General features: G+C 33.5%; 1 protein-coding gene and 1 non-coding gene across 2 annotated transcripts; one reads left to right on the top strand and one right to left on the bottom strand.

Moving 5' to 3' along the window:
- Positions 1-6852: 6852 nt before the first annotated feature.
- LOC113851788 lies at positions 6853-6959 on the bottom strand. The gene has a single exon (XR_003502352.1). It is a non-coding gene; the product is annotated as a small nucleolar RNA R71 (small nucleolar RNA).
- Positions 6960-18825: 11866 nt separating this feature from the next.
- Positions 18826-22849, top strand: LOC113849745 (pentatricopeptide repeat-containing protein At3g54980, mitochondrial-like). The gene is made up of 2 exons (XM_027479873.1): positions 18826-18842; positions 20263-22849. Exons 1-2 carry the CDS (start codon positions 18826-18828, stop codon positions 22706-22708), a joined length of 2463 nt encoding a protein of 820 aa, XP_027335674.1. The 3' UTR covers positions 22709-22849.
- Positions 22850-25361: the final 2512 nt, after the last annotated feature.

The following is a 25361-nucleotide window of genomic DNA, read 5'->3' as shown; positions in this document are numbered from 1 at the left end:
TAGTTATTCTTCATTTATTTTTTAAACAGTTTAATCTGTTTATAAGTTTATAATAAAATATATGTTATATAAAATCAACATTGTTTTATGGATTATAATAATTTTTTAAAAGTAATTGACTTGTGAGTTAACCTTAACCACTTAATCACATGAGTTTTGTAACATTTTTATTTCTTATCCAACATAAATAATAAAAAATAAATGAATTTTTTATTATATTTATAGTTTAAAGAATTAAAAGAGAGTAAAACTTGTAATCTTATTATCATATAATTCAAAGATATTCAAAGCTTTTAAAATGAAATAATCTCAAAATTTTCAATTTATCATTAGAATAAAAACTAAAATTTTTATTTTAACTATTTACTTAATTCATATACAACATTACTTTTTACTAAATCAGTTTCTATCTAAAATTTGAATGTTAACTATAATTAAAATGATTAACTATTAATATTATAAATACTTCAAATTAATGGTTACAAAAAAATTTACCAAAATGTTAAAATTCTAAAATTGACATTAAAATAATTACATAATCTTGTCACCTCAAATTATAAACTTAATAAAAATACTACAATTTTTCAAAATACTCTGAACGCTAAGAGAGCAGTCCTTCCGTAAATCTCACTAAAAATATGATTTTAGATCTGGTCAATCTTTTTTAATTTTCTTCAAAATCCATTTTCTGAAAATAGTTAGTAAGGGTGAGTATTCTTCGCTCTACTAAATCTCTTATTTGATAAAATAATTGAATAATACTGAAAATATTATCTAACACAATTCAAAATACATTAATTGATAATAACTCAGATTATACAAATGATTATCACACTAGAGCCTACGCATTAAATCAATCATATTTGTAATATTCGTAACATATATTTCTACATTGATCTATATATCATAATACATGTATTATGTCACATCAATCAATATGTCACAATACATGTGTCCTAATCGTATTCATTGATATATTACAACACATATATCATAACAATACAAATCAATATGTTACAACACATATTATAATCACACAATTACTATACTATATCACATCCATCACAATTTTTTATTGCTCTTGGAGTCCATGAGGTCTTCCATAGGTGTAGATAGTTGTTGGATAATCGCTATAACATAGATAGAATGTGTGCCAACCTAGCCCCTTTTAGCAAAAGTGTGGTCAGAAAATGAGTATGTGACCTGTGGTACTTTCAATCTCATTAATTATGTGCAATCAAAGAAAGCATCCACCATTTTTATTTCTCGTAGATTTCCAAAATTGCCTTCGTCTTCCGCATCTCCAGTGTATCTCTATGACTATCTATATCTATTATTAACATTTCTCATAACATTTACTTTCTCAATATTTCCCATATTTTTTTATGACAAGTATGATTCGTGTTACTGAATAAATGATCTTGAATTGAATTGCATTTGACAAACAAAATAGAATTATTAGGGTAAGAATAAAAATTGAAATAAGAAGAAAATAATAAAGGTAAAAATGGAATAAAGATGAAAAATGGCACCACAATCACAAGATTGATAAGTTAAGGAATGATTGTCACAAGAGTATTGGCCTCTAGACAAGATCAAGGAAAATTGCCTTATTCAAGAATTTAGAGTCACACGCTCTCACAAGAGTATTTAATCTCAAATTGTATTCAAAATTAATTAAATGTGTGTTTACAATTACTTATATATGTCTAATGCTTATAAACCAACACAAACATAACCTTAATGAGCTTTTTATACTAACAAGCCTAAATCCAGATAAACTAAATAAAACAACAAGTTTTTATCCTAAAGAAAAACTTAAAATAGCAATGACTAATATTAAAATAAATAAACTAAACATAGTAATTAAATCCTAATGGAACACATTGGAGTACAAATTCTCTAAGCATATGTAATTGATTATTTTGGAGTTTTCTAACTCCAATTTTGGCTCTTTTTTAAATAGGACAACAATTATTTTCTCTAAGTCTCCTTTTATTCTTTTTATCTTTGTCCTTGTCATTGGTCCTTTAAATCCTTCCAATGCCTTTAAGCCTTTGTCTTTAATGGGTCTTCTTTGATTCTCTTCATTTTCTCAACATTTCTCATAATATTCACTAATAATGCATTTTTCTTTATTTCTTTCTCATCATTCAATTAAATAAAATGTGTCTAAGATTTCACATATCCCGATTTACTTTAATCCACACACATAATAAAATACATTTGCTCATCAATTATTTACATCAATTCAACCTTTTAAAACAAACATCAACTTTCAAACAAAAATCTAAAATCACAATAACATGTCATTTTAATACAAATAAATCATTAATCAATTTCATATCATATAGATTGATACAATGTGCCGAAGGTCAGATACCTTTGGACTCAAACCAAGCATATAATATAACATACACACTTCCTCGGTCTTAATAAATTGTCTATCCTAGAGTTTAGTATCTTCTAACACATATAATGCAGAATACTAATTCAATATTACTCGTACACACATAATAATAATAATAAAATAATAATAATAATAATAATAATAATATCGTAAAAAATCCTTAGAAACTTGGTTTACTCATAACTTTTACTTTTAATTTTGTCAAGATAATTTCTAAAATCAGTTATCGGTCTTTCATGCCCAAAAATTTCATTCTTAGTATTAAAAACTCAAGAAATATTAAGGTTCTATGAATAAAAAGTAGAAATCTTAGGGTTTGTAAACCCAAATGCATAAGATAGGAAATATCGTCCGAAAGACCAAGATCTTCCTAGTATTATAGAGTAGAAAACTCTTGAGAAAGAGAAAGCAAAGGATAAAGAGGGAAGTTGGAGAGCTACGCTCTAAGAGGCTTACCTGGAATCAGTTGGAACAAACGTTCAAAATCGAATCTGGAAGAGTTTCAAGGTTTGGGAGAGTTTTCTTGGAGAAGGGAACATAAGAGAATAGAGAGAAACGAAAGGGAAAGTTGTTTGGTTCTAAATGAAAATTTCTATAATAGAAGTTCCTTAAATACCCATCTAAATTTACGCGTTTTAGCTTGAGTGAGGTTTACTCTTGCCTAGGCGAGACCCTCCTCGCCTAGGTGAGAAAATCAAACAATCATTTTATCCAGTTTTCTGATATTCTTGCCTGAGCGAGAATGAATCCAAAGAATTCTTCATTTTTCCTACGAGGCTGCTGGGTGAACTCCATCTCGCTTGAGCGAGAGAATAGTTAGGGCAACTTTATCCCATCTCGTCTGAGTAAGATTTATCTTACTTGAGCGAGACTGCTCTAGAATGGTTGGCTCAAAAAATTCTATTTCACTTGAGTAAGACATATTTCTCTTGAGGAACAAACCCTATACCAAAATTTCTATTTTTCCAATATAAGGACAATAAAATTAAAGGTGTTATAAGCTTTTTAACCCTATAGACTTTTCATATGGTGAGCTTTTAACACTAATTCACGTAGATTATAGGTAAATTAATTACAATCATTTCATTTGACAACTCTAAGCAAAGTAGAGAATGGAGCCTAAAATCATTATTGAACCACAACAAATTTTAAATTAAAATTCAATCTCTAACTATGTTAAATGGCTAATGTAAAATGTAAAAATAAGCAAAATCTCAAAAATAAAAACTTTTAGAATTTTTTTAAAATTCTAATGATCAAAATAGGAATTTTTAATATTTCAATACTTGAATCTTTTCGAGCTATCCCAAAAGCTGGGGTCACAAGATTAATAATAAATTGTGTGGCAAAAGTTATGGCTCTTTTAAGATTTTAAAAATTTTTGCTTGGCTACCTATTTTTTTTTTTTTATGCAATTCTAGGCCTATTTGAGTGAAATTAAATATTAAATAAAACTCAAAATTAGCCCTAACTAAGCATGCAAATGTTAGAAAAAATAGTAAGTAGCAGAATATATAGTAAATTTCTATTGGATGAATAGTAACATGCAATTTAACATTACAATCAAATTCTACAAAAACCTATATGAAACTAATTGAAATCAAAATAATGTTATCTAATATCACTAAATGTTATGCAAACAAGAATAACAGGAATGAATTGCTCAAAACCTACACCTAAAATGGCATTATGTAGATAGACTGTTATGCAATGAATAGTATTAACTTCTACTTACTATACTAAACTGATTACCAATGCTATTAGTTGATGAGTTTGAAAGAAAAAATAGATTTTAATTTTCAATATGACAAGTGATAAACAAACACTATAATAGGATTAAGTGTTAGAATTATCTGGAACAGTTGAGATGAACGAGTCCATGACTGAGTGCTTCACCTTTCAGATTTTTATGTACATTATCTTATTGGAACATTGATGAATCCATATTTTGACTGATATTTTAGCATAATTCTAACACAAATGATAAGAAAACTGTATAAAGAAAGCAGAAAAACTTAGAAAAAGAGAAGGAATTGAATTTTGTTTACATATGTAGTTATTTTAGCAATTGTGAAATTTTTGCTTAGGAATTAAGTTTTTAATCTTGTTTTTGTAGGAATAAATTGAGCAAGGATCATATTCATGGAAGTTTGATGACAAGGAAGAGGAAAGAAGCAAGTCTGGACTCCAAAAACTCAAGAATAAGAAATTGCAGACTGGGCGTGATCACTATTGTTCGTAAGAGTGATCACTTCAGAGCTCAAAGAAGAAGTGAAGCCTGGGCGTTACCACTATTGTCATCAAAAGTGATCGTTCCAGAGAGTCTTCAACTTGGCAAGCTGCGCTAGTCACTTTTATCAGAAAAAGTGATAACGCGCAACTACCTTGGCTCTTCGTTGTCACTTTTATCATCAAGAGTGATAGTTCCAGAGAGCTCTCAATATCAGGAAAATGCGCGTGGCCACTATTTCTGGGAAAAGTGTTAACGCGCAACCAAAAACTCTCTGCGTAACTACTATTCCTTATAAAAGTGATAACGTGAAAATCTGGGAAATTTTATAAATACCAGAAGCGATCCGGAAAAAAGGGATTTTGTTCATTTTCAGTTTTTTTAGTTAGTTTCTGGTCAGAGGAAGTGAGAGAGAGGAGTGGGGATTCAGATCTTGGAGCTTCACGAAGAGGAATTGGAGTGGAGCAAGCTTCCATGGCGTTTCTGAGTTTCTTCTTTTCTTCTTCTCTTTCTTTTTCTTCTTCTGCTGCCATGGCTGTGTAATTCGTTCATAGTTAGGGATTGTAGATCTGAAATGAACATGTTGAATTGATTTGGATCTGGATTTCAAGCTTTGGAATAGATTGAGTGATTGATTTTGAACTTCACGTGTGAATTGAATGGAAATTTAATTAACTAAATTCAGAGGAACCTTTGTCAATGGAAATTGAACTTGTTCTTCAGATCTGAACCAATCACCGAGATTTTAGTTTTCTTAGGGATAAGGAACTTTGATCTTGCAATCTTTTGGTTTCTTACACTTAAAGCAACATTGAATTGAATTAGATCTAAGGAATTAGAATGGTTTAATTGAATGTTAGGTTCACTGAGTTAAGGAATTAACCTCTGAATAGTATAATGTGAAACTGATTGTCATTCTTTCCAATTGCTTGTTAATTTAGAACTTTATTGATTAAACATTGGAGTTTTGGTGAAGCAATTCCCTAGCTATGGTTTCTCCCTCTGTTATCACATAACTGTGTGTTCATTGTTTTGTTTTCTGCAAGTTCATTTTACTTTTAATTGTTCCAGTTTGCTGTTATTAGATGTTACCACTCTCCTTACAATTTCGAAAAAGCTTAAATGGTTATAATTCTATGAAGTGATACTTGAATCCAAATTCCCTGTGGAGACGATATTTGGATCTTAAATTTACTCATCACTTGCTGCAATCCTAGTGCACTTGCTAGTGTAGATTGCTAACAACAAGTTTTTGGCGCCGTTGCCGGGGAATTTTGCATTTCAATATCATTAGTAGTAGAAAAGTAACTAGATTAAGCATTTAATTTGTTGCTTTGCTTTCAAATTGCTTTCTGCATAATTTTACTGCACTTTGTGTAATATTCTGCATAATATTTCTGTCTGCTACATAGAATTTTTACATCTTTGTTATCTGCATAATTTCAGTTTTCATTGCTCTTTATAGTTATAATTGTCATTATGCATATTTGTACATGATTTTACAACTCTGCAACTGCTAGATTTAAGTTTCTATATGCTTTTACTGATAGATTTTGCATGAACTCTGTTGTACATTTCTGAATATCAATTGTGGTTTAATTTTGCTTCAACTGATTTGTATATGCGTGGTAAAAACAAGAATAAATCAATTCTGGTCTTTGATCCTGACATAGACATAACTTTGAGAAGATTGAGAAAAGAGTCTAGAGCAGAAAAAGCCATAGGGAGTGATAGTGAGTTAGAAGCTGTCCATTCTCCAGAATCTCAGAGTAATCCTAGAGTGAAAAGAACATCTACACCCTTGAGACAACCAAATCCAGCAATAGAAATGGCAGAACAGAACAGATTTAGAACATTAGGGGACTATGCTATTCCTAACATGCAAGGTTTTAACTCTTCTATAATTAGGCCAACTATTCAAGCCAACCATTTTGAGATTAAACCTGCCCTACTACATTTAGTCCAACAGGATCAGTTTGCTAGAGGAAATTCTGATGATCCTAACCTGCATATTTCAAATTTTCTGCAGCTATGTGACACCATAAGAATGAATGGAGTTAGTGAAGAAGCTATCAGATTAAGACTATTTCCTTTTTCCTTGAGAGATAGAGCAAAATGTTGGTTACAAGCTCAACCACAAGGAAGCATCACAACCTGGACAGAACTTGTGAATAAGTTTTTAACTAAGTACTTCCCTCCATCCAAAGCTGCTAAGTTGAGAGGAGAAATTACATCCTTTGTGCAGCAAGAAGGAGAATCATTGTATGAAGCATGGGAAAGATACAAAGAACTGCTTAGAAGGTGTCCACATCATTGTATTCCAGATTGGATGCAATTAGAGACTTTTTATAATGGGATGAATGCAGTAACAAGAACAATGGTTGATGCTGCTGCTGGAGGTTCATTAAATACAAAGTCTTTGGAAGAAGCTCAGAGGATTATTGACATGATGGCATCTTCAATGTATCAGAATTCAAACTCAAGGAACCAAGGAAGAAACTCTGGTCATGAAGCTAAAGTTCTGGAAACTTTTCTTGCACAAAATCAGCTACAAAATCAATTGTTTTCAGAACAATTAGCTGCCTTAACACAACAAATCAACAATCTGCAAACAGGGAGTATGTCTACCAGTCAGCTAAGTTGTGACTTTTGTGGAGGAAACCATGCAAATGGTGCATGTGAGGCATCCACAAGTGAACCACAAGAGCAAGTGAATTATATGAATAATTTTCAGAGACCACAGCCATCATATCCCCCTGGATTTCAATTTTTGAATAATAGAACTCAGCAGTATTCTAATTGGAATAATCAATATTCTGCTGCAAAGAATTCTAATTCAAATTTGCCTTTTTCTAATGCAGGTCCAGCAACACAACAGCCTTATTTTCAGAGAAATTCGTCCACTCAACCTCAAGGAAATCAGAAATTTTCCAAGCCTATGAATGAGAGGTTGACTGAGATGGAAGAAACTATGCTGCAATTCATGAAGGTGACTCAAACAAGCTTCAAAAACCAAGAAGCCTCCATGAAGAAACTAGAGACACAGATTGGACAATTAGCTGAACAATTATCCAGCAGGGATGAAGGAAGATTTCCAAGCAATACAGTAATCAATCCTAAAGAGCAATGTCAAGCCATAACTACAAGGAGTGGAGCTGTAGTTGCAAGCCCTAAACCAGCAGAAAAGAAAGTAAATGATGTAGCAGAAAGAAACATTGAACAAGATCTGCAACAAGGAAATTTTAAGCTATTGAAGAAAGACCATTCAGAAGAAAAAGAAAAAGTTCCCATGAATTCTGAAAGGAAAACCAAAAAGCAACTCTTTGAAGAAGCTTGTAAGCCAATAGATCCAGAAAAATACAAGAGGCTGCCCTATCCTCAAAGAGTTCAGAATCCTAAACAAGAGGAACAATTTGAAAGGTTTATGAATGTCTTTAAGAAATTACAAATCAACATTCCTTTTGCAGAAGCTTTGGAGCAAATGCCTTCATATGCAAAGTTCATGAAAGAACTACTTTCCAGAAAAAGGAAGCTAGAGCATGACAAAACAGTACCTTTGACAGAGGAGTGCAGTGCCATTCTAAAGAGAAAGCTTCCTCAAAAGTTGAAAGATCCTGGATCATTTAGCATTCCTTGTGAAATAGGAAACTGCACAGTGGGAAGAGCATTGTGTGACTTGGGAGCAAGCATAAATCTGATGCCATTGGCTATTCTGCAGAAACTTGGCATAGAGGAAGTGAAGCCCACCAACATTACACTGCAGCTAGCTAATAGATCATACACTTATCCATATGGAGTTGTTGAAGATTTATTAGTTAAAGTTGATAAGTTCATTTTTCCTGCAGATTTTGTAATTCTGGACATGGAGGTGGATTCTAACATTCCTTTGATCCTAGGGAGACCATTTCTTGCAACAGGGAGAGCTTTAATAGATTTGCAGAAAGGTGAACTTATGCTTAGAGTTCAAGATGAGAAGGTAGTGTTTAATGTGTTTGAAGCTTTAAAATATCCAATTGAAGATAGCACATGTATGAAGGTAGATATACTGGATGCTTTCATTACACAACACCATATTAATGAAATTGATGAACTTGCTGTGTTAGAAGAAATAATATCTGCAGGAAGCAACAAATCTGAACTTCTGCATGAAGAATGCATTAAGGAAGTGCAGCAGCAACTAGAAGCTCTGCCAATTCGAAAATCTGCAAAAAATTCAGTGAAAGAGAAGCTAGAAAAGGATGATAAAGAAGAGGAAAAGCAAAGGCTAGAACTGAAACAACTCCCTTCACACCTGCAGTATGCATTTCTGGATGAGAATCATGAAAATCCAGTCATCATCAATAACGAACTTAAGGAGGAACAAGAGGAAAAATTGCTCAGAATTTTGAAAGAACACAAATCTGCAATTGGATGGAGTATTGCAGATCTGAAAGGTATAAATCCTTCATTTTGTAAGCACAGAATTCTATTTGAAGATAATTTTAAACCTGTTGTGCAGCCACAAAGGAGGTTAAACCCAGCCATGAAAGAGGTAGTTAAAAAAGAGGTCATAAAGTTGTTAGATGCAGGAATAATATACCCAATTTCTGATAGCAATTGGGTAAGTCCAGTCCAAGTTGTTCCAAAGAAAGGTGGTATGACAGTTGTACCTAATGAAAAGAATGAACTTGTTCCTACTAGGACTGTGACTGGATGGAGAATGTGCATAGACTATAGGAAATTAAATGATGCAACCAGAAAAGATCATTTCCCACTACCATTTGCAGATCAAATGCTAGAAAGACTTGCTGGACATTCATTTTATTGTTTTCTTGATGGGTATTCAGGATATAATCAAATAGCTGTAGATCCTTTAGATCAAGAGAAAACTGCATTTACATGTCCATTTGGAGTCTTTGCATATAGGAGAATGCCATTTGGTTTGTGTAATGCCCCTGCCACTTTCCAAAGATGCATGCTTTCTATTTTTTCTGATTTGGTAGAAAACATCATAGAAGTGTTCATGGATGATTTCTCTGTTTTTGGTGACTCTTTTGATGATTGTTTAGCTAATCTATCCACTGTTTTGCAGAGATGTCAAGATACTAACCTTGTGTTAAATTGGGAGAAGTGCCATTCATGGTACAAGAAGGCATTGTCCTTGGTCACAAAATTTCAGAGAAGGGAATGGAGGTAGACCAAGCTAAAATAGAAGTCATTAGTAAATTGCCTCCACTTGTCAATGTTAAGGGAGTTAGAAGTTTTTTAGGACATGCTGGTTTTTATAGAAGATTCATAAAAGATTTTTCCAAGATTGCTAAACCCTTGAGTAATTTACTTATAAAGGATGCAGATTTCATATTTGATGATAATTGTTTGCATGCATTTTCTGTTTTAAAAGAGAAACTGATTTCTGCACCTATTCTTGCAAAACCAGATTGGAAACTACCTTTTGAACTCATGTGTGATGCAAGTGACAGTGCAGTGGGTGCTGTTTTAGGACAGAGAAAAGATAGGAAATTACATGCTATCTATTATTCAAGCAAAGTGTTAAATCCTGCACAAGTGAATTACACAACAACAGAAAAAGAACTTTTAGCTGTTGTATATGCTTTTGATAAGTTTAGATCATATTTAATGGGTTCAAAAGTGATTGTATACACTGATCATGCTGCTCTTAAATATCTCTTGACAAAACAGGATGCAAAGCCTAGATTATTAAGATGGATTCTACTCCTCCAAGAATTTGAGCTAAAGATCAAAGACAAGAAAGGGAAAGAAAACAGTGTTGCTGACCACCTGTCCAGATTACCTTTGGAAAGTTCAACCACTGAATCATTGGAAATAAATGAAGAATTTCCAGATGAAAAGCTGTTCGCAGTGGATAACATGCCTTGGTTTGCTGACATTGAAAATTTTAAAGCCACTCAATTCATACCAAAGAGGTTTACTTGGTAGCAAAAGAAGAAGTTCCTACATGACAACAAATTCTATGTGTGGGAAGACCCATACTTGTTCAAAATTGGAGTAGATGGGTTACTTAGAAGATGCATTCCACAAAGTGAGCAAGCTGAGATATTATGGCATTGTCATAATTCAGAATATGAAGGCCACCATGCAAGTTCAAGAACTGCTGCAAAAGTGTTGCAAGCAGGTTTCTTTTGGCCTACACTCTTCAAAGATGCCAAAAGGTATGTAGAAAACTGTGACAAATGTCAAAGAACTGGAAATATCTCAAGAAGACATGAGCTGCCATTAACCAACATCTTAGAAGTGGAACTATTTGATGTATGGGGGATTGATTTCATGGGACTATTTCCCCCATCATTTTCACACGAATACATTCTAGTGGCAGTGGATTATGTGTCTAAATGGGTAGAAGCAATTCCCACCAGATCAAATGATGCAAAGGTAGTGATTTCTTTTATAAGAAAGAACATTTTTTCAAGATTTGGTGTGCCTAGAGTGCTAATAAGTGATGGAGGTACTCACTTCTGCAACAAGTATCTTGAAGCTGTATTAATGAAATATGGTGTGAAGCATAAGGTTGCTACTCCATACCATCCACAAACAAGTGGACAAGTGGAGGTCTCAAATAGAGAAATCAAGCAAATTCTAGAGAAAGTAGTGAACAGCTCAAGGAAGGATTGGTCAAAAAGGCTGGATGATTCACTGTGGGCATACAGAACTGCTTTTAAAACTCCAATTGGTATGTCTCCATATCAGTTAGTATTTGGAAAGGCCTGTCACCTACCCCTAGAGTTGGAACATAGAGCATATTGGACTACAAAATGGCTTAATTTCGATCTGTCAAATGCTGGAAGGAAGAGAGTTCTGCAGCTGCATGAATTGGAGGAATTCAGACAGCAAGCATATGAGAATGCAAAGTTGTACAAAGAAAGAACCAAGAGAATTCATGACAAATTCATTCTGCAAAAAGATTTCAGACCTGGCCAGCAAGTGCTGTTATTCAATTCAAGATTAAAATTGTTCCCAGGGAAATTGAAATCTAGATGGTCTGGACCATTTTTAATAAAGGAGACCTCTCCCTTTGGAGCAATTCTTATAGAAGATCAAAAAACAGGAAGGGAATTCAAGGTCAATGGCCAAAGATTGAAGATCTATCATGGAGAAGGGTTTGCAAGAAACATATCATGCTTGAAATTGGTTCCTCTTGAGTGAGGAACAACTAATGTCAAGCTAGTGACATTAAAGAAGCGCTTTGTGAGAGGCAACTCACATTTCTAACCCAGTTTAAGCTTTCTATAGTGTTTTTAGAATTTTGCATATTATTGTTCTGTAAATTTCTGATATGCTGCAAAAATTCTACACAAATATTGCTGAATCTGAGTTTCTGAGGTGCATTTAGTTGCTTAATCTGAGAATTGATGAGGTGAATGTATAGTTAAGAGTTTAAGATTCTGCATAATCTGATTTTACCAATTTCTGGAAGTTTCTGCATAATGTATGTGAATAGTCCACTGAATCTGATTTTCTGAGGCATAATTGAGATACTTGAACTGACATTCAATGTGAAGAATGTGTATTTGATGGATTCAAGAGTGAAAATTTAATTAATTGAGGTTTTAGAGGTAATTGATTAATGAGAGGAGTCACTTTATTGCAGAAAAGAAGCTACGCAGAGAATGCAATTTGAGATTTTCTGCTGGAACAATCACTTTTACTGATAAAAGTGATCACGCAGAGACAGATGGGAAAATGAACTCTCTGGAACGCTTCCTTTTTCTGTCAAGAGTGACTACGCACAGGTAAGTAAACTTCTAATATCTCTGCATTAGTACTTTTATTGAAAAAAGTTATCACTTTGCTGCGCGTTATCACTTTGCTCAACAATAGTGATAACACGCGCCTCACCCTGAAAAATTCACTCTCTGGAACATTCACTCTTACGAATAATAGTGATCACGCTGGGAATTTTAATAACATAAAAGTCACTTTTATTCTCCAAAGTAGTCACGTGCTTGGGCGTGCCTATAAATATTGCTAAGGGTGAATACGCACATACGTTTTTAAATCAAAAATCTCTTCCCTCTCTGAGAGCTCTCCACTTAGCAACCTCTGTATTGCGATTCAGAAGCTTCTTCTTCCTTGTTCGAATATCATTTCTGCATCTCAACCAAGGTACACTTCCCTCACTTCTAAAATCTGTGATTGGGGTTTCTGTATTTGTATAACTATTTGGGGAAGTTGCTAAAAAGGGATAACTAAGAATGCTCGAGGCAAACAAATCAATTTGGGGATAGAAAATACTGAGATTAGGTTTTGCTGTAATGAGAGTTCTCTAAAAAAAAAAAAAATTTCAATTCTGCATTGCACTTTTCACATTAACAAATTTCTGCAGAAATTGATTTGACCTAAAAGACTTTAATAACAATGTTCTGATTGAAAGATATTGAATTTGAAAGTCTGAAATTATCTATTGTACTGTGTTCTGCATGTACTGTTTTGGAAAATGTCGAGATGAGTGTTGGGAAACTATTTTGATAGTATTTGCTTCAAGAATGGACAATACTTTGGATCGATCTTTCCCTGTCAACTATAACATTTCTGCTGGGATAATTGAAATTACATTGCATATTATATGAACCACATTTCTGCAGAATCTGAACTGATAGCAACAGAACTTTCTGAAACTGTAGAATTGAAAATTAGAACACATAGCTATGCTGAAATTGAGTTAGACACTAAATTGGGACTATCTGAAATGCATACTTAATTGCAAAATGAATACAACTTGGGAATTTTGGCTGTCAGCACAAAATCAGTTTGAAATTTTGGTCAAGACATGTAATTATCTTTCTGCGTTACCCTGATAATTGATAAGAGTGTGCACTTTGAAATTCTACTGTTAGATTTTGCATGTTTTGAATAAGTTGTGCAATTGAGTGTTGGTTCTATTAGCAGATTGCATGATGAGAAGTATTAGAAAATTTTAATTTCTGCAAACTGCTTGATTAAATTTTCTGCAGTATAAGATTATTCTTGATTCTAAAATTTTTAACTGACAATTACTCCTTCAATGCAGAAAATTCCAAAATGGTTAGGACTTCATTCAACACACCTGTGGGTCCTCCTAAGAAGAAGCAAGCTGCATCTTCTACCACTCCTAGGAAGAAGCACGCTGCATCTTCTACCACCCCTAAGAAGAAGCGAGCTGCATATTCCATGACACCAACAAGAAGATCCAGCAGAAATCTCCAAGCTGCAGCATCAAAAAGGGCCAGAACTGATGGTGTCTCAAGCTCTTCACCTATTCAGATATCTGAACCCTCACCTTCTCCCTCACCTCAGACAAGATCATCTGCACCTACATCTTCACCCTCACCTTCTCCACCACCTTCAACCAGATCTCCTGCACCTGCACCCTCACCTACACCATCACCTCCACCAAGAATAGTTGTACCTTCAGGATCCTCACCACCAGCCACACATGATCCGAGATTTAGAAGTTTGGCTCATGAAAACTTTTTCAGAGCCAATATTCTAAGAAGAAAAATTGTTCCTGACAGAGCATTCCAAATAGCTGGGAACAACTATCCTGAATTTAAAGAGGAAATCAAGAAAAGAGGCTGGGAATTCTTCTGTGCAACAGCTGGCCTGGGTTGGAGGGAAATAACTCAGGAATTCTATGCCAATGCCATGAGGTTTAAAGGGAAAGGAACCCCTAAGTTCAGCTCTATGGTCAAGGGCATGAGAATTGACTTCTCACCAGCAAATATCAACAGGGTGCTGGAAATTAATTCTGCACAACATGCTGCACAACTGGACTTCAAAACGTTTAAGGAAAGTCCAGATATTGATTTTGTGCAAATTCTGGAAAGGATTGGAAAACCAGGCACCACATGGGAGCTCAACCAATCTAAGAAGCCAAAGCATATTGTCACCAAGAATCTTCTGCCCTTTGCCAAAGTATGGAGCATGTTTATTTTAAATTCGTTCATGCCTGTCAAACATAGCTCCACACTAGCTGTGAAGAGGGCTGCTCTACTTTTTGCCATAGTCTCCAACATCTACATAGATGTGGGAGAGGTAATAAGCGACTGTATCTTGAGAATACTGAAGACAAAAAGGGATTCATTAGCCTTTCCTTCAGTAATTACACTACTTTGTGAAGACGCAGGAGTAGAGTTTGGTGATTATCAAGAGAAAATCAGAGCTGCACCATCCATTTCTGCAGCTCTGATCAAAGAGATTTATGCAACTGTTTCCTGCACTTCTGCAGCCCCAATTCCTTCACAATTCAAGAAAGAGAAACCAATGATGATGAAGGACACTCTGAAGCAGCTAGCTAAAGGGCAGAATCAACTTGCTAAAAGGCAGACTGAGCTACATAATAGCCTCAAAGCTGGAGTCATGCTAATGGAATGTATTATGCTGAATATTGGTCAGAAATTGGGAATGACCAAATAAGAAATGTATCATGCTCCAGACTTAGCAGAGAATGCCCAGTGCCTTCGTTCTTCTGTTTTCAAGAATATGCCAATATACAGAACCCACTTTCCTCAGCCACTATTTGAAGAGGTAGTGGAAGAAGAAGAAGAAGAAGAAGAAGAAGGTTCTGAAGAGGAAAGCTCAGAGGAAGAAGATGCAGCAGAAGATTAGTCTAGGAATTTAAATTCTGTTATTAGATTTGTAAATTTCTGGTAGTTTAAACTTTTTGGGTTGTAATCACTAATTGGTACAATTTGGTTTAATTTTCACTTACCTATTTTGCAATTATATTAGCTTCTTAACTAAATACATTTATCTTGCTGCGAGTTAATGGAATTCTGGTGTTTTTGTGCAGAGAATATCACACACAACACTCACACACATTGGATGGTGACTCTTGCACAAGCTGCCATGAAAGGGGGGTTTCATTCTCTACCTCTTATTCATGTGTAGCCTCACATTACACTGAATTGTTGTTGAAAAACACCAAAATACTAGAATAGATAATAAACTGCTGGCTGTGAATTCTGTGTGAAAATTTTTCTTTAAGTTGTTTTTCCCATTCTCAAAATGAGATCACACTTGTATTTTCAAAAATGAGGCAGTTGCCACTAGGTGCATATATTTCTGAAAAGTGCATTGTGTTTTCATTAATCCACATGATCACTTATAAATGCCTAGTGAGACTTGAGCTACCTACTTCTTTCCTTGTATGATTAATCAGATTTTACTGCGTTCTCTAGAACTTGACCTTGTTCTTAATTGAATATGCATGTTACAGTTCTCACACACATGATAGAGGCCATGTTTAATTTACTTAGTTAGCCTAAAATGCCTTCCCTTATGATTAATTGCCCTAGTTTACCCCTTTTGAGCTTAATATTCCCTTTTCTTGAGTTAACTTCCTTACACGCCTTGCTGAAAAACCAATTTTACCATTCAAATTGATCAAAGGCATTGTGAGTTTAATCAAGAATGAGTTTTAAAGCTAAGTTTGGGGTAGCATCAAATTAAGTTGCTTGAGGACAAGCAAAATTTTAAGTTTAGGGTAAGGGAGTAGCAAGCTATCTAAGTTGAGTTCAAAAAGTCAGACCGAAAAAACAAAAGTGCTGCAGAAACATTAAAAATTATGCAGCAAAACTATGGAAGAGTTAAACATGTTGCAGTAAAATGTTGAAAAATAGAATCTGAGTTGAAAAGAGCAAAATGAAGATCAAAAAGAAGAAATTAGCAGTAAACTGTAGCAGAGAAAAAAAAAAGGAAAATAAAAATTCTGCGGCACAAAAATGATTAGTCTGCTACATAACTGAGGAATTTAATGTGAATTGATGCTAAACCAGACTAGTTTTAAAGTCATTCACTCAAAATGCTTCTGATCTTTTGAAATTGCAACTTGTTTCTTATTTTGTTCAGTATCTACCTTAACCTAAGCCCTGTTATAAACTGTAAAAAGTCCTCTTGATGTGTGATTGGCTGTACTAAGCAGAGGAGATAGAGAAATTGGGCAAGCATATGGTAGAGTGCAGTGAAATTGATGATTTAGAGTGAAAACAGCACCCAAACACTGTTGAGAATTGAGGGAAACACTGTCCAGTGAGAAGTGATCATAAATTTAATGTTTCTCACATGAACTTGGCTGATATATTCACTTAGATAGCAATTCTTGCTTAAAATTTGATGAATGCATTGAGATTGCAATGATGAGTAATTGGATGAATATCTTGATTGAAAATTTTGCAGAAAACACAGAATTGCAAATTGAAAAATTCTGATATAGCAGTTGTGAAATGGTTTCTGAAAAGTGGAAGAATTACCCTTGGTTTAATTTGATTTGCTTGAGGACAAGCAAAAATTCAAGTTTGGGGTAGTGATGAATCCATATTTTGACTGATATTTTAGCATAATTCTAACACAAATGATAAGAAAACTGTATAAAGAAAGCAGAAAAACTTAAAAAAAGAGAAGGAATTGAATTTTGTTTACATATGTAGTTATTTTAGCAATTGTGAAATTTTTGCTTAGGAATTAAGTTTTTAATCTTGTTTTTGTAGGAATAAATTGAGCAAGGATCATATTCATGGAAGTTTGATGACAAGGAAGAGGAAAGAAGCAAGTCTGGACTCCAAAAACTCAAGAATAAGAAATTGCAGACTGGGCGTGATCACTATTGTTCGTAAGAGTGATCACTTCAGAGCTCAAAGAAGAAGTGAAGCCTGGGCGTTACCACTATTGTCATCAAAAGTGATCGTTCCAGAGAGTCTTCAACTTGGCGAGCTGCGCGTAGTCACTTTTATCAGAAAAAGTGATAACGCGCAACTACCTTGGCTCTGCGTTGTCACTTTTATCATCAAGAGTGATAGTTCCAGAGAGCTCTCAATATCAGGAAAATGCGCGTGGCCACTATTTCTGGGAAAAGTGTTAACGCGCAACCAAAAACTCTCTGCGTAACTACTATTTCTCATAAAAGTGATAACGTGAAAATCTGGGAAATTTTATAAATACCAGAAGCGATCCGGAAAAAAGGGATTCTGTTCATTTTCAGTTTTTTTAGTTAGTTTCTGGTCAGAGGAAGTGAGAGAGAGGAGTGGGGATTCAGATCTTGGAGCTTCACGAAGAGGAATTGGAGTGGAACAAGCTTCCATGGCGTTTCTGAGTTTCTTCTTTTCTTCTTCTCTTTCTTTTTCTTCTTCTGCTGCCATGGCTGTGTAATTCGTTCATAGTTAGGGATTGTAGATCTGAAATGAACATGTTGAATTGATTTGGATCTGGATTTCAAGCTTTGGAATAGATTGAGTGATTGATTCTGAACTTCACGTGTGAATTGAATGGAAATTTAATTAACTAAATTCAGAGGAACCTTTGTCAATGGAAATTGAACTTGTTCTTCATATCTGAACCAATCACCGAGATTTTAGTTTTCTTAGGGATAAGGAACTTTGATCTTGCAATCTTTTGGTTTCTTACACTTAAAGCAACATTGAATTGAATTAGATCTAAGGAATTAGAATGGTTTAATTGAATGTTAGGTTCACTGAGTTAAGGAATTAACCTCTGAATAGTATAATGTGGAACTGATTGTCATTCTTTCCAATTGCTTGTTAATTCAGAACTTTATTGATTAAACATTGGAGTTTTGGTGAAGCAATTCCCTAGCTATGGTTTCTCCCTCTGTTATCACATAACTGTGTGTTCATTGTTTTATTTTCTGCAAGTTCATTTTACTTTTAATTGCTCCAGTTTGCTGTTATTAGATGTTACCACTCTCCTTACAATTTCGAAAAAGCTTAAATGGTTATAATTCTATGAAGTGATACTTGAATCCAAATTCCCTGTGAAGACGATATTTGGATCTTAAATTTACTCATCACTTGCTGCAATCCTAGTGCACTTGCTAGTGTAGATTGCTAACAACAAACATCAGTTGCTCTGAAGTAATTAGAAGCAAGGGGTCTCTCACATTGATAACAAGATAGGTTAAGTCTATCCACTATGATTCAGTCCAATAACAATAACCATAAAATTATATCTACTAATAACTATAAAATTATTACAAATAAGTCTAATAACAATAATTATTTATAATATAAGCTAAATAACATAGTTAAATATTTTAGCATCAAATGAACTTAAAATTAAATTAAAGTTATTACAAAAATTGATTTATTTCAATTCACACGTAAAATATTCAACAGAGTTTTCAAATCCTAAATCGTTACAGTAATGTAAAATGATGCAATAACACTAAAGCACAAATATGCTACGTTTTAAAATGCAGAATGCAACAAAATTATGCAGACTAAAACTGAGTATGTGAGTTATATAGAATTATGCAGATACGTCCAAAAACAAAGGAGCAAATAGGATTTGGCAGAATGTCAAATTTATGTAGCAGAATTATACGGTGTGTAGTATGACTAAATTGTACAAAATAAGGGAACAACATAGATATGCAAGTAAAAAGGAAAATCTAATTAACTACTGATTAAAACATTTATGCAAAAAATGCGATATATGCAGGAAACACAATTATGAAAAAAATAAAATTAATTAACAATAGCTGAATTAACTAACATGTTAGAAATTCCCAAAATAAAATTCAAAAAACAGAAATTCAAAGGTAGAAACTAACTTAGATGCTAAAAATAGGAAGAAAAAAAAAACTGTAGTAGTCTATACTAATCTAAATCTATATGTGACTGAAATTTAGTTATGAACATTGGTCTTACGCAATGGTGTCAATTTGATTGAATTTATTTTCAATCAAATTAATTATGTAAAATTAATGCAATACTAAGTAAATCTTCTGTGTTTTTAAAACATGACAAACTAAATTAAATATCATATGCATATTAAATATAATATGAATTAATAATAATTTACAAAGAAGTTGAAAGTTGATTGATTATGATTAATTGAAAAAACAAACAAAGTAAATAAATTGACAATGATTTATAGATCAACTCACGAATTAATTCAATTACAAAGATATTTTGTTTATATTTTTAATATAATTTAAGATCATTAATTAAACACTAATCATATTAAAAGAAATTCTTATTATTAATAGTACACATGATATTTATTGAACTCAAGTTAGTGAATCAAATGTTTTTTAATTTTAATTTAATTATTATTAATTAAATTTTATTTAAATTTGTATTTATAATTAAAATAATTTAAATATAATTTTCAATCTTACTCTAATATATAAAATTAAATATTATTGTAATTAAATTAAGTAAACAATAATAATAACAAACGTAAACAAAGTTGAAAGTTAAGAAATAAATTTATTAATTTAATATTTTATTTAAGATGTTGTTAACATTAACTTTTAGTGAGTTTAAATATTTATAAATAAAAAAATTTATAAAAAAATATATAATATTAAAATTATAAAAATATAATAAATATTTTTAATAAAATTTTAATATTATTAATTACTTATTTTCGTATTTAACGATGAGGTTAATAAAATTCTTTTATTTATTAACACAATAAAAATATAATGTTACTCTGGTCTCCTCTCTTTTTCCTCGTCGTTCAATGACTCTGATAGGAGAGGTTTCGTTTTGGGAAGAGGTGAGTTGGGAAGAGGTGAGTGCAAACTTTTTAAAAATTTTCCGAAACCTTTGGAAGTTTGAATTGACTTAGGGTTGCCCATTCATTCTCCCTCAACAATGCCAATAAGGTTTCCCAACTCCCTGACCTCAATTCCTCTGAAGAACCTTCACCTTTTCACACGACACTCCTCAGAAGCCCTTTCCACCACAAACACGCCAATATCAAACTCCGAACCCATTTCGAATCTGTCGCGAGATCATGTCTTGGAGACCCTCTTGAGCCACAAGGCCCACCCCAAATCCGCTTTGTTGTTTTTCAAAGGAGTTGAGAGAAAACAGGGATTTCTGAAAACCGTTGACGTTCTCTGTTTGTTGCTTCAGATTCTTGCTTCTTGTCCTGACACTTATGAAGATGCTAAGTATTTGCTCAATAACTATGTCTTTGGAGATTCAGCTCCTGCTGCAAGGGTGCTTGTGGAACACTTGGTGGAGTGTGCGGAAAGGTACCGTTTTGAATCTGATTCGCGGGTTTTCAATTATCTGTTGAATAGTTATGTTAGAGCTAATAAGATCAGAGAGGCTGTTGAGTGTTTTAGAACCATGTTAGATCATGATGTGCTCCCCTGGGTTTCAATCATGAACATACTTTTGACTGCAATGGTTAGGAGAAAAATGGTCGACGATGTGCGCAGCGTGTATGATGAAATGTCTGAGAGAAAAATCTTTGGTAATCGCTATACCCTGCATGCTTTAATGCGCGCCTGTTTGAAAGGAGGGATGTTTGAGGAGGCTGAGAGGCATTTCAGAGAGGCTACTTGTAGAGGGTTGGAACTTGATGCAGCTGCGTATAGTATTGTCATTCAGGCTGCTTGTAAGAGGCCGAAATTTAGTTTGGCTTGTAAGCTGTTGAAGGAGATGAGAGAGTTGGGCTGGGTGCCATCAGAGGGTACATATACGTCTGTGATTGGTGCTTGTGTCAAGCAGGGAAATTTTGTGGAGGCGTTGAGGCTTAAGGATGAGATGGTGAATAGCGGTATGCCTGTGAACGTAATTGTTGCAACAAGCTTGATGAAAGGGCATTGTAAGCAAGGGGATGTGAATAGTGCATTGCAGTTGTTTGATGAGATTGTTGAGGCTGGGGTTACTCCCAATGTGGCTATTTTCTCAGTTTTGATAGACTGTTGCTCTAAGATTGGGAATATGGACAAGGCAAACGAACTTTACACTAGGATGAAACTCATGAACATCCAACCCACTGGCTTTATTATAAATTCTCTGTTAAAAGGGTTCCAGAAACAGAATTTGCTAGAAAATGCATATAGATTGCTTGAAGAGGCAGTTGATAATGGAATTGCTGATGTTGTGTCATATAACATTCTTTTACATGGACTCTGTGAATTGGGTAAGGTTAATGAGGCTTGTCATCTGTGGGACAAGATGATTGGTAAGGGTATTGCACCTTCGCTGGTTTCTTACAACAACATGATACTTGGTCACTGCAGAAAAGGATGCATGGATGATGCAAATAGTGTGATGAATTGTATTCTCAAAAGTGGTTTAAAACCGAATGCCATTACGTACACTATTTTGATGGATGGATTTTTCATAAAGGGTGATTGTGAGCGTGCATTTAATGTGTTTGAGCAAATGGTGGCTGCAAATATTGCTTCCACAGATTTCACATTTAACACCATTATAAAAGGCTTGTGTAAAGTTGGCCGGGTTTCTGAGACAAAGGATAAGTTGAATGCTTTTGTCGAGCAGGGTTTTATTCCCACTACTATGACATATAATTGCATCATAGATGGATTTATGAAGGAAGGTGCAATTGATTCTGCAGTGTCTGCCTACAAGAAGATGTGTGAGAGTGGAATTTTGCCAAATGTTATCACTTACACTACTTTGATTAAAGGATTTTTCAAAAGTAACAAGATTGATCTTGCTTTGAAAATGCACAATGAGATGAAAAACAAGGGTTTGGAATTGGATATTATTGCATATAGTGTTCTAATTAATGGTTTCTGCAAAATGAAAGACATGGAAAATGCATGCAAATTCTTCTCTGAACTTATGGATGTTGGTTTGACTCCAAACGCAATTGTTTATAACAGCATGATTAGTGGCTTTAGAAAATTGGATAATATGGAAGCAGCACTTAACTTGCACAAGAAAATGGCAAAGATTCCATGTGATTTACAAATATACACCTCACTGATTGGTGGACTTTTAAAAGAGGGAAAATTGAGTTTTGCTTTAGATCTTTACTCAGAGATGCTTTCCAGCGGTGTTGTGCCTGATATCTTCTTCTACGCTGTTCTGATAAATGGACTCTGTAACCATGGATCACTAGAAAAAGCAGGCAAGATTCTTAAGGAAATGAATGGGAATAATATTACTCCTACTGTTCTTGTTTATAACACTTTAATTGCCGGCCACTTTAGGGAGGGAAATCTTCAAGAGGCTTTTAGACTGCATGATGAGATGCTTGATAAAGGTCTAATGCCTGACAACACTACATTTGATATTCTGGTAAATGGAAAGTTAAAGAGAACCTATACTCCAGTTCAAGAGTGATTCACACAAAAAGATTATGTAACATTCAGCTTAAGAATTCCTCTGCAAATGAGTCTTTCAGAAAGTTATTGAATGGTTTCAAATCGATCTCAACTTCCATTGTTGATGAAATTTCCTTGGCAATTTCATCATGATTTCTTTCAAAGAAGCTGTAGTTCTTTCATTTTTTGTTGTGGGTTTCCTTTATCTATCCTAGCCAAAGTGAATTCTTTCATTTAGACTCTTTCTTCGGCCAAGAGCATAATAGTGCCGAATGGCCAGATATCCTGCAGCGAATTAAGCATTTTGGTAACAAAAATTTCCAACAGCTCCAGTGAAACAGTTTTTGCTTGTGGTGCTATTAGTTAGCCGTGTGAAGACACTCAATTCAGGTTTGATCTTAACAAATTTACTTTCATTTTGTTTGGGAGTAGTTGAGTTATCTGATTTGCTCTTCTGGTATTAGAAGTGATAGTTAAGAGCGAAATTTTACCTAGTTTAGTGGACAAGAGTTGATAATTGTGAAGTTGTTTTCTTTCAGTAATTAATCATACTAGCAACTGATAGGAGCTTAATTTTGATTTTTAGTTAAGAATGGTGGGGGTAGTGAGAAGTAGTTTTGATCCTTGCAATGCAATCCAACATAATTTAGTGGGTCCCACATGAAATTCACCAAGGGTATTGGAAAGAATATGTTCAACTATGTAACCATTTCTAAACTCTTGATTCTTTACAATCTTGTACTTAACCATGGCAAGTGTTTTTATACTTTGGAAATAAATTCACTTTTTAAGTTGTCGATCTTGCAATCATGTTCCTAACAGATTATGCTTATCATTGAAGTGGATGAAAAGTGATGTTTATGGATTTGTGGCACTGCTAGAATTCGTAAATGTGCTAGGGGAAGGATGTTGTTCAGATAGAAGAGGGCTAGACATTATCCCATGGAGCTATCGAACCCAGTTGTGCGTAAAAGGTGAACATAGAACACTTTGTTGATAGAGATCAATTTCTGTTATATAAATTATAGTCCTTAATAATAGTGTGAAACATTCGATTAACATACTATGTTTCAAATTTAGCTATTTCACTTCTTTTCTCCAATTATACATACTCTCTCTCTACCATATCCCGCAACTCCGGGAAGCTTTGTTAGTGTCAGTCAAATAAATTAGGTAAAATTAGTATGTTAATTTTTTAACTTTATTTTTTGCTTTGATTTGATCTAATTTTTTTATTTTATTTATTATCCTCTAATATGTAAATGTGTTTTGAATAAGTTATTTTTCATTAACTATGTTTAATTTCATTAAACATTTTGGCTCAGACTGGATAAATTTCTCAATAAATACTTATAAGAGTAAAAAATTGAGTAGTAAAATAAATCAAACTCTTTTTGAAAGTTAACATCAACCTATATTTCTCAGTTTTTTTAGAAGCACTTTGATTTAACTTTTCTAAAATTTGAGGATTTCAAGTTATTTCAAACTAATAAGAAATTTTACTTATTTTTTTATATTAATATTTTTTTAAAAGAACTCATTTATAAGTTTATCCAAATTAGGTCTATCTTTTTCTATTATAGATTGTTTGTTGTTGTCTTGTTTTTCCTGATTTCCTCCACCACACCATCATTGTACCTGCATGTGGGAAGCTTTTGAGGGTGAAATCAATTGGTCATTTGGTGGTGGATGGGGCGAGAGTGAATAGGCATACACTGTGGTTGCAAGAGAAAGAGAAAGATGTCAGAAATTCAGAGAAGACGTTTCTTTTATTATTCTTAATACAAAAAAAAGGATATAATAGTTCAATGAGAAGGCGTCAATATTGTTAGTTATGGTGTTAGCTTGATGAATTTATTTGAATTAAGTTTGAAAATTTAAAATGACTAAAAAAAAAACAGGATCAAATTAAATAAAATATAAAGTTAAAAGACTAAAGTGTATTTTGTACTAGTAAATTTCAAAATCTCCTAGTGCTGTTATTTTTTTCTCTCAAAAGTTCAACTTTTTCTGCTTGTAAATTTTGATTGCATCAATTAATCCATTCAACTCTTCAATTAAAAAAAAAATCTTAGAATCATTAGTTTCCAAAATATTTCACTCATGTCTAAGAACATCATTTTTCCTTTTTCAAAGGATCTTGCTCATCACGATGTTTTTTCATTATTAACCATACTTCCAATAAGCTCGGGGAAAGAAAGAGTTGAAATCACGGCACTTAAAGGGACAATTATCTTAATTTCCTCAATTCTTTTATCTTTCTTCTGTTTCCAAGTAAACTTTCGGGACTCTCTTCCTTTATTTAATTTCCTGATACTTCCTTTTCACATTAATATTTTCCTTTCCATTTTTGTGACTGGTGAATTTCTACTGGAATTCTGAAACACCCTTCTATTTCTTTGCATATTTTGTATAATGTTTGTTATAAAATTTGGGATTTAAAACATGAATAACAAATGAAACGATTTTAATAAGCACTCTTTTATTTTATCTTAACTATTCTGAAAAAACTTTTTAACTATAAAAATTCCAAAGTGCCTTGTTAATGTTTATGTCTTTTTCCCCTTTCTTCCATTTTCAGAAATAAAGTTACGATACAGCCTTGTCCTTCAAGATGCCCCCGGCTTTTACCAATCCCCACCATCATCCCCCTCACCTCCGTTTGGACCCTT

This window comes from Abrus precatorius, unplaced genomic scaffold, assembly GCF_003935025.1.
Source record: "Abrus precatorius isolate BTA unplaced genomic scaffold, Abrus_2018 Scaffold9, whole genome shotgun sequence".
Lineage (NCBI taxonomy): Eukaryota > Viridiplantae > Streptophyta > Magnoliopsida > Fabales > Fabaceae > Abrus > Abrus precatorius.
The sequence above is the reverse complement of the archived record's forward strand: the minus strand, read 5'-3'. Positions and strand labels throughout refer to the sequence as shown.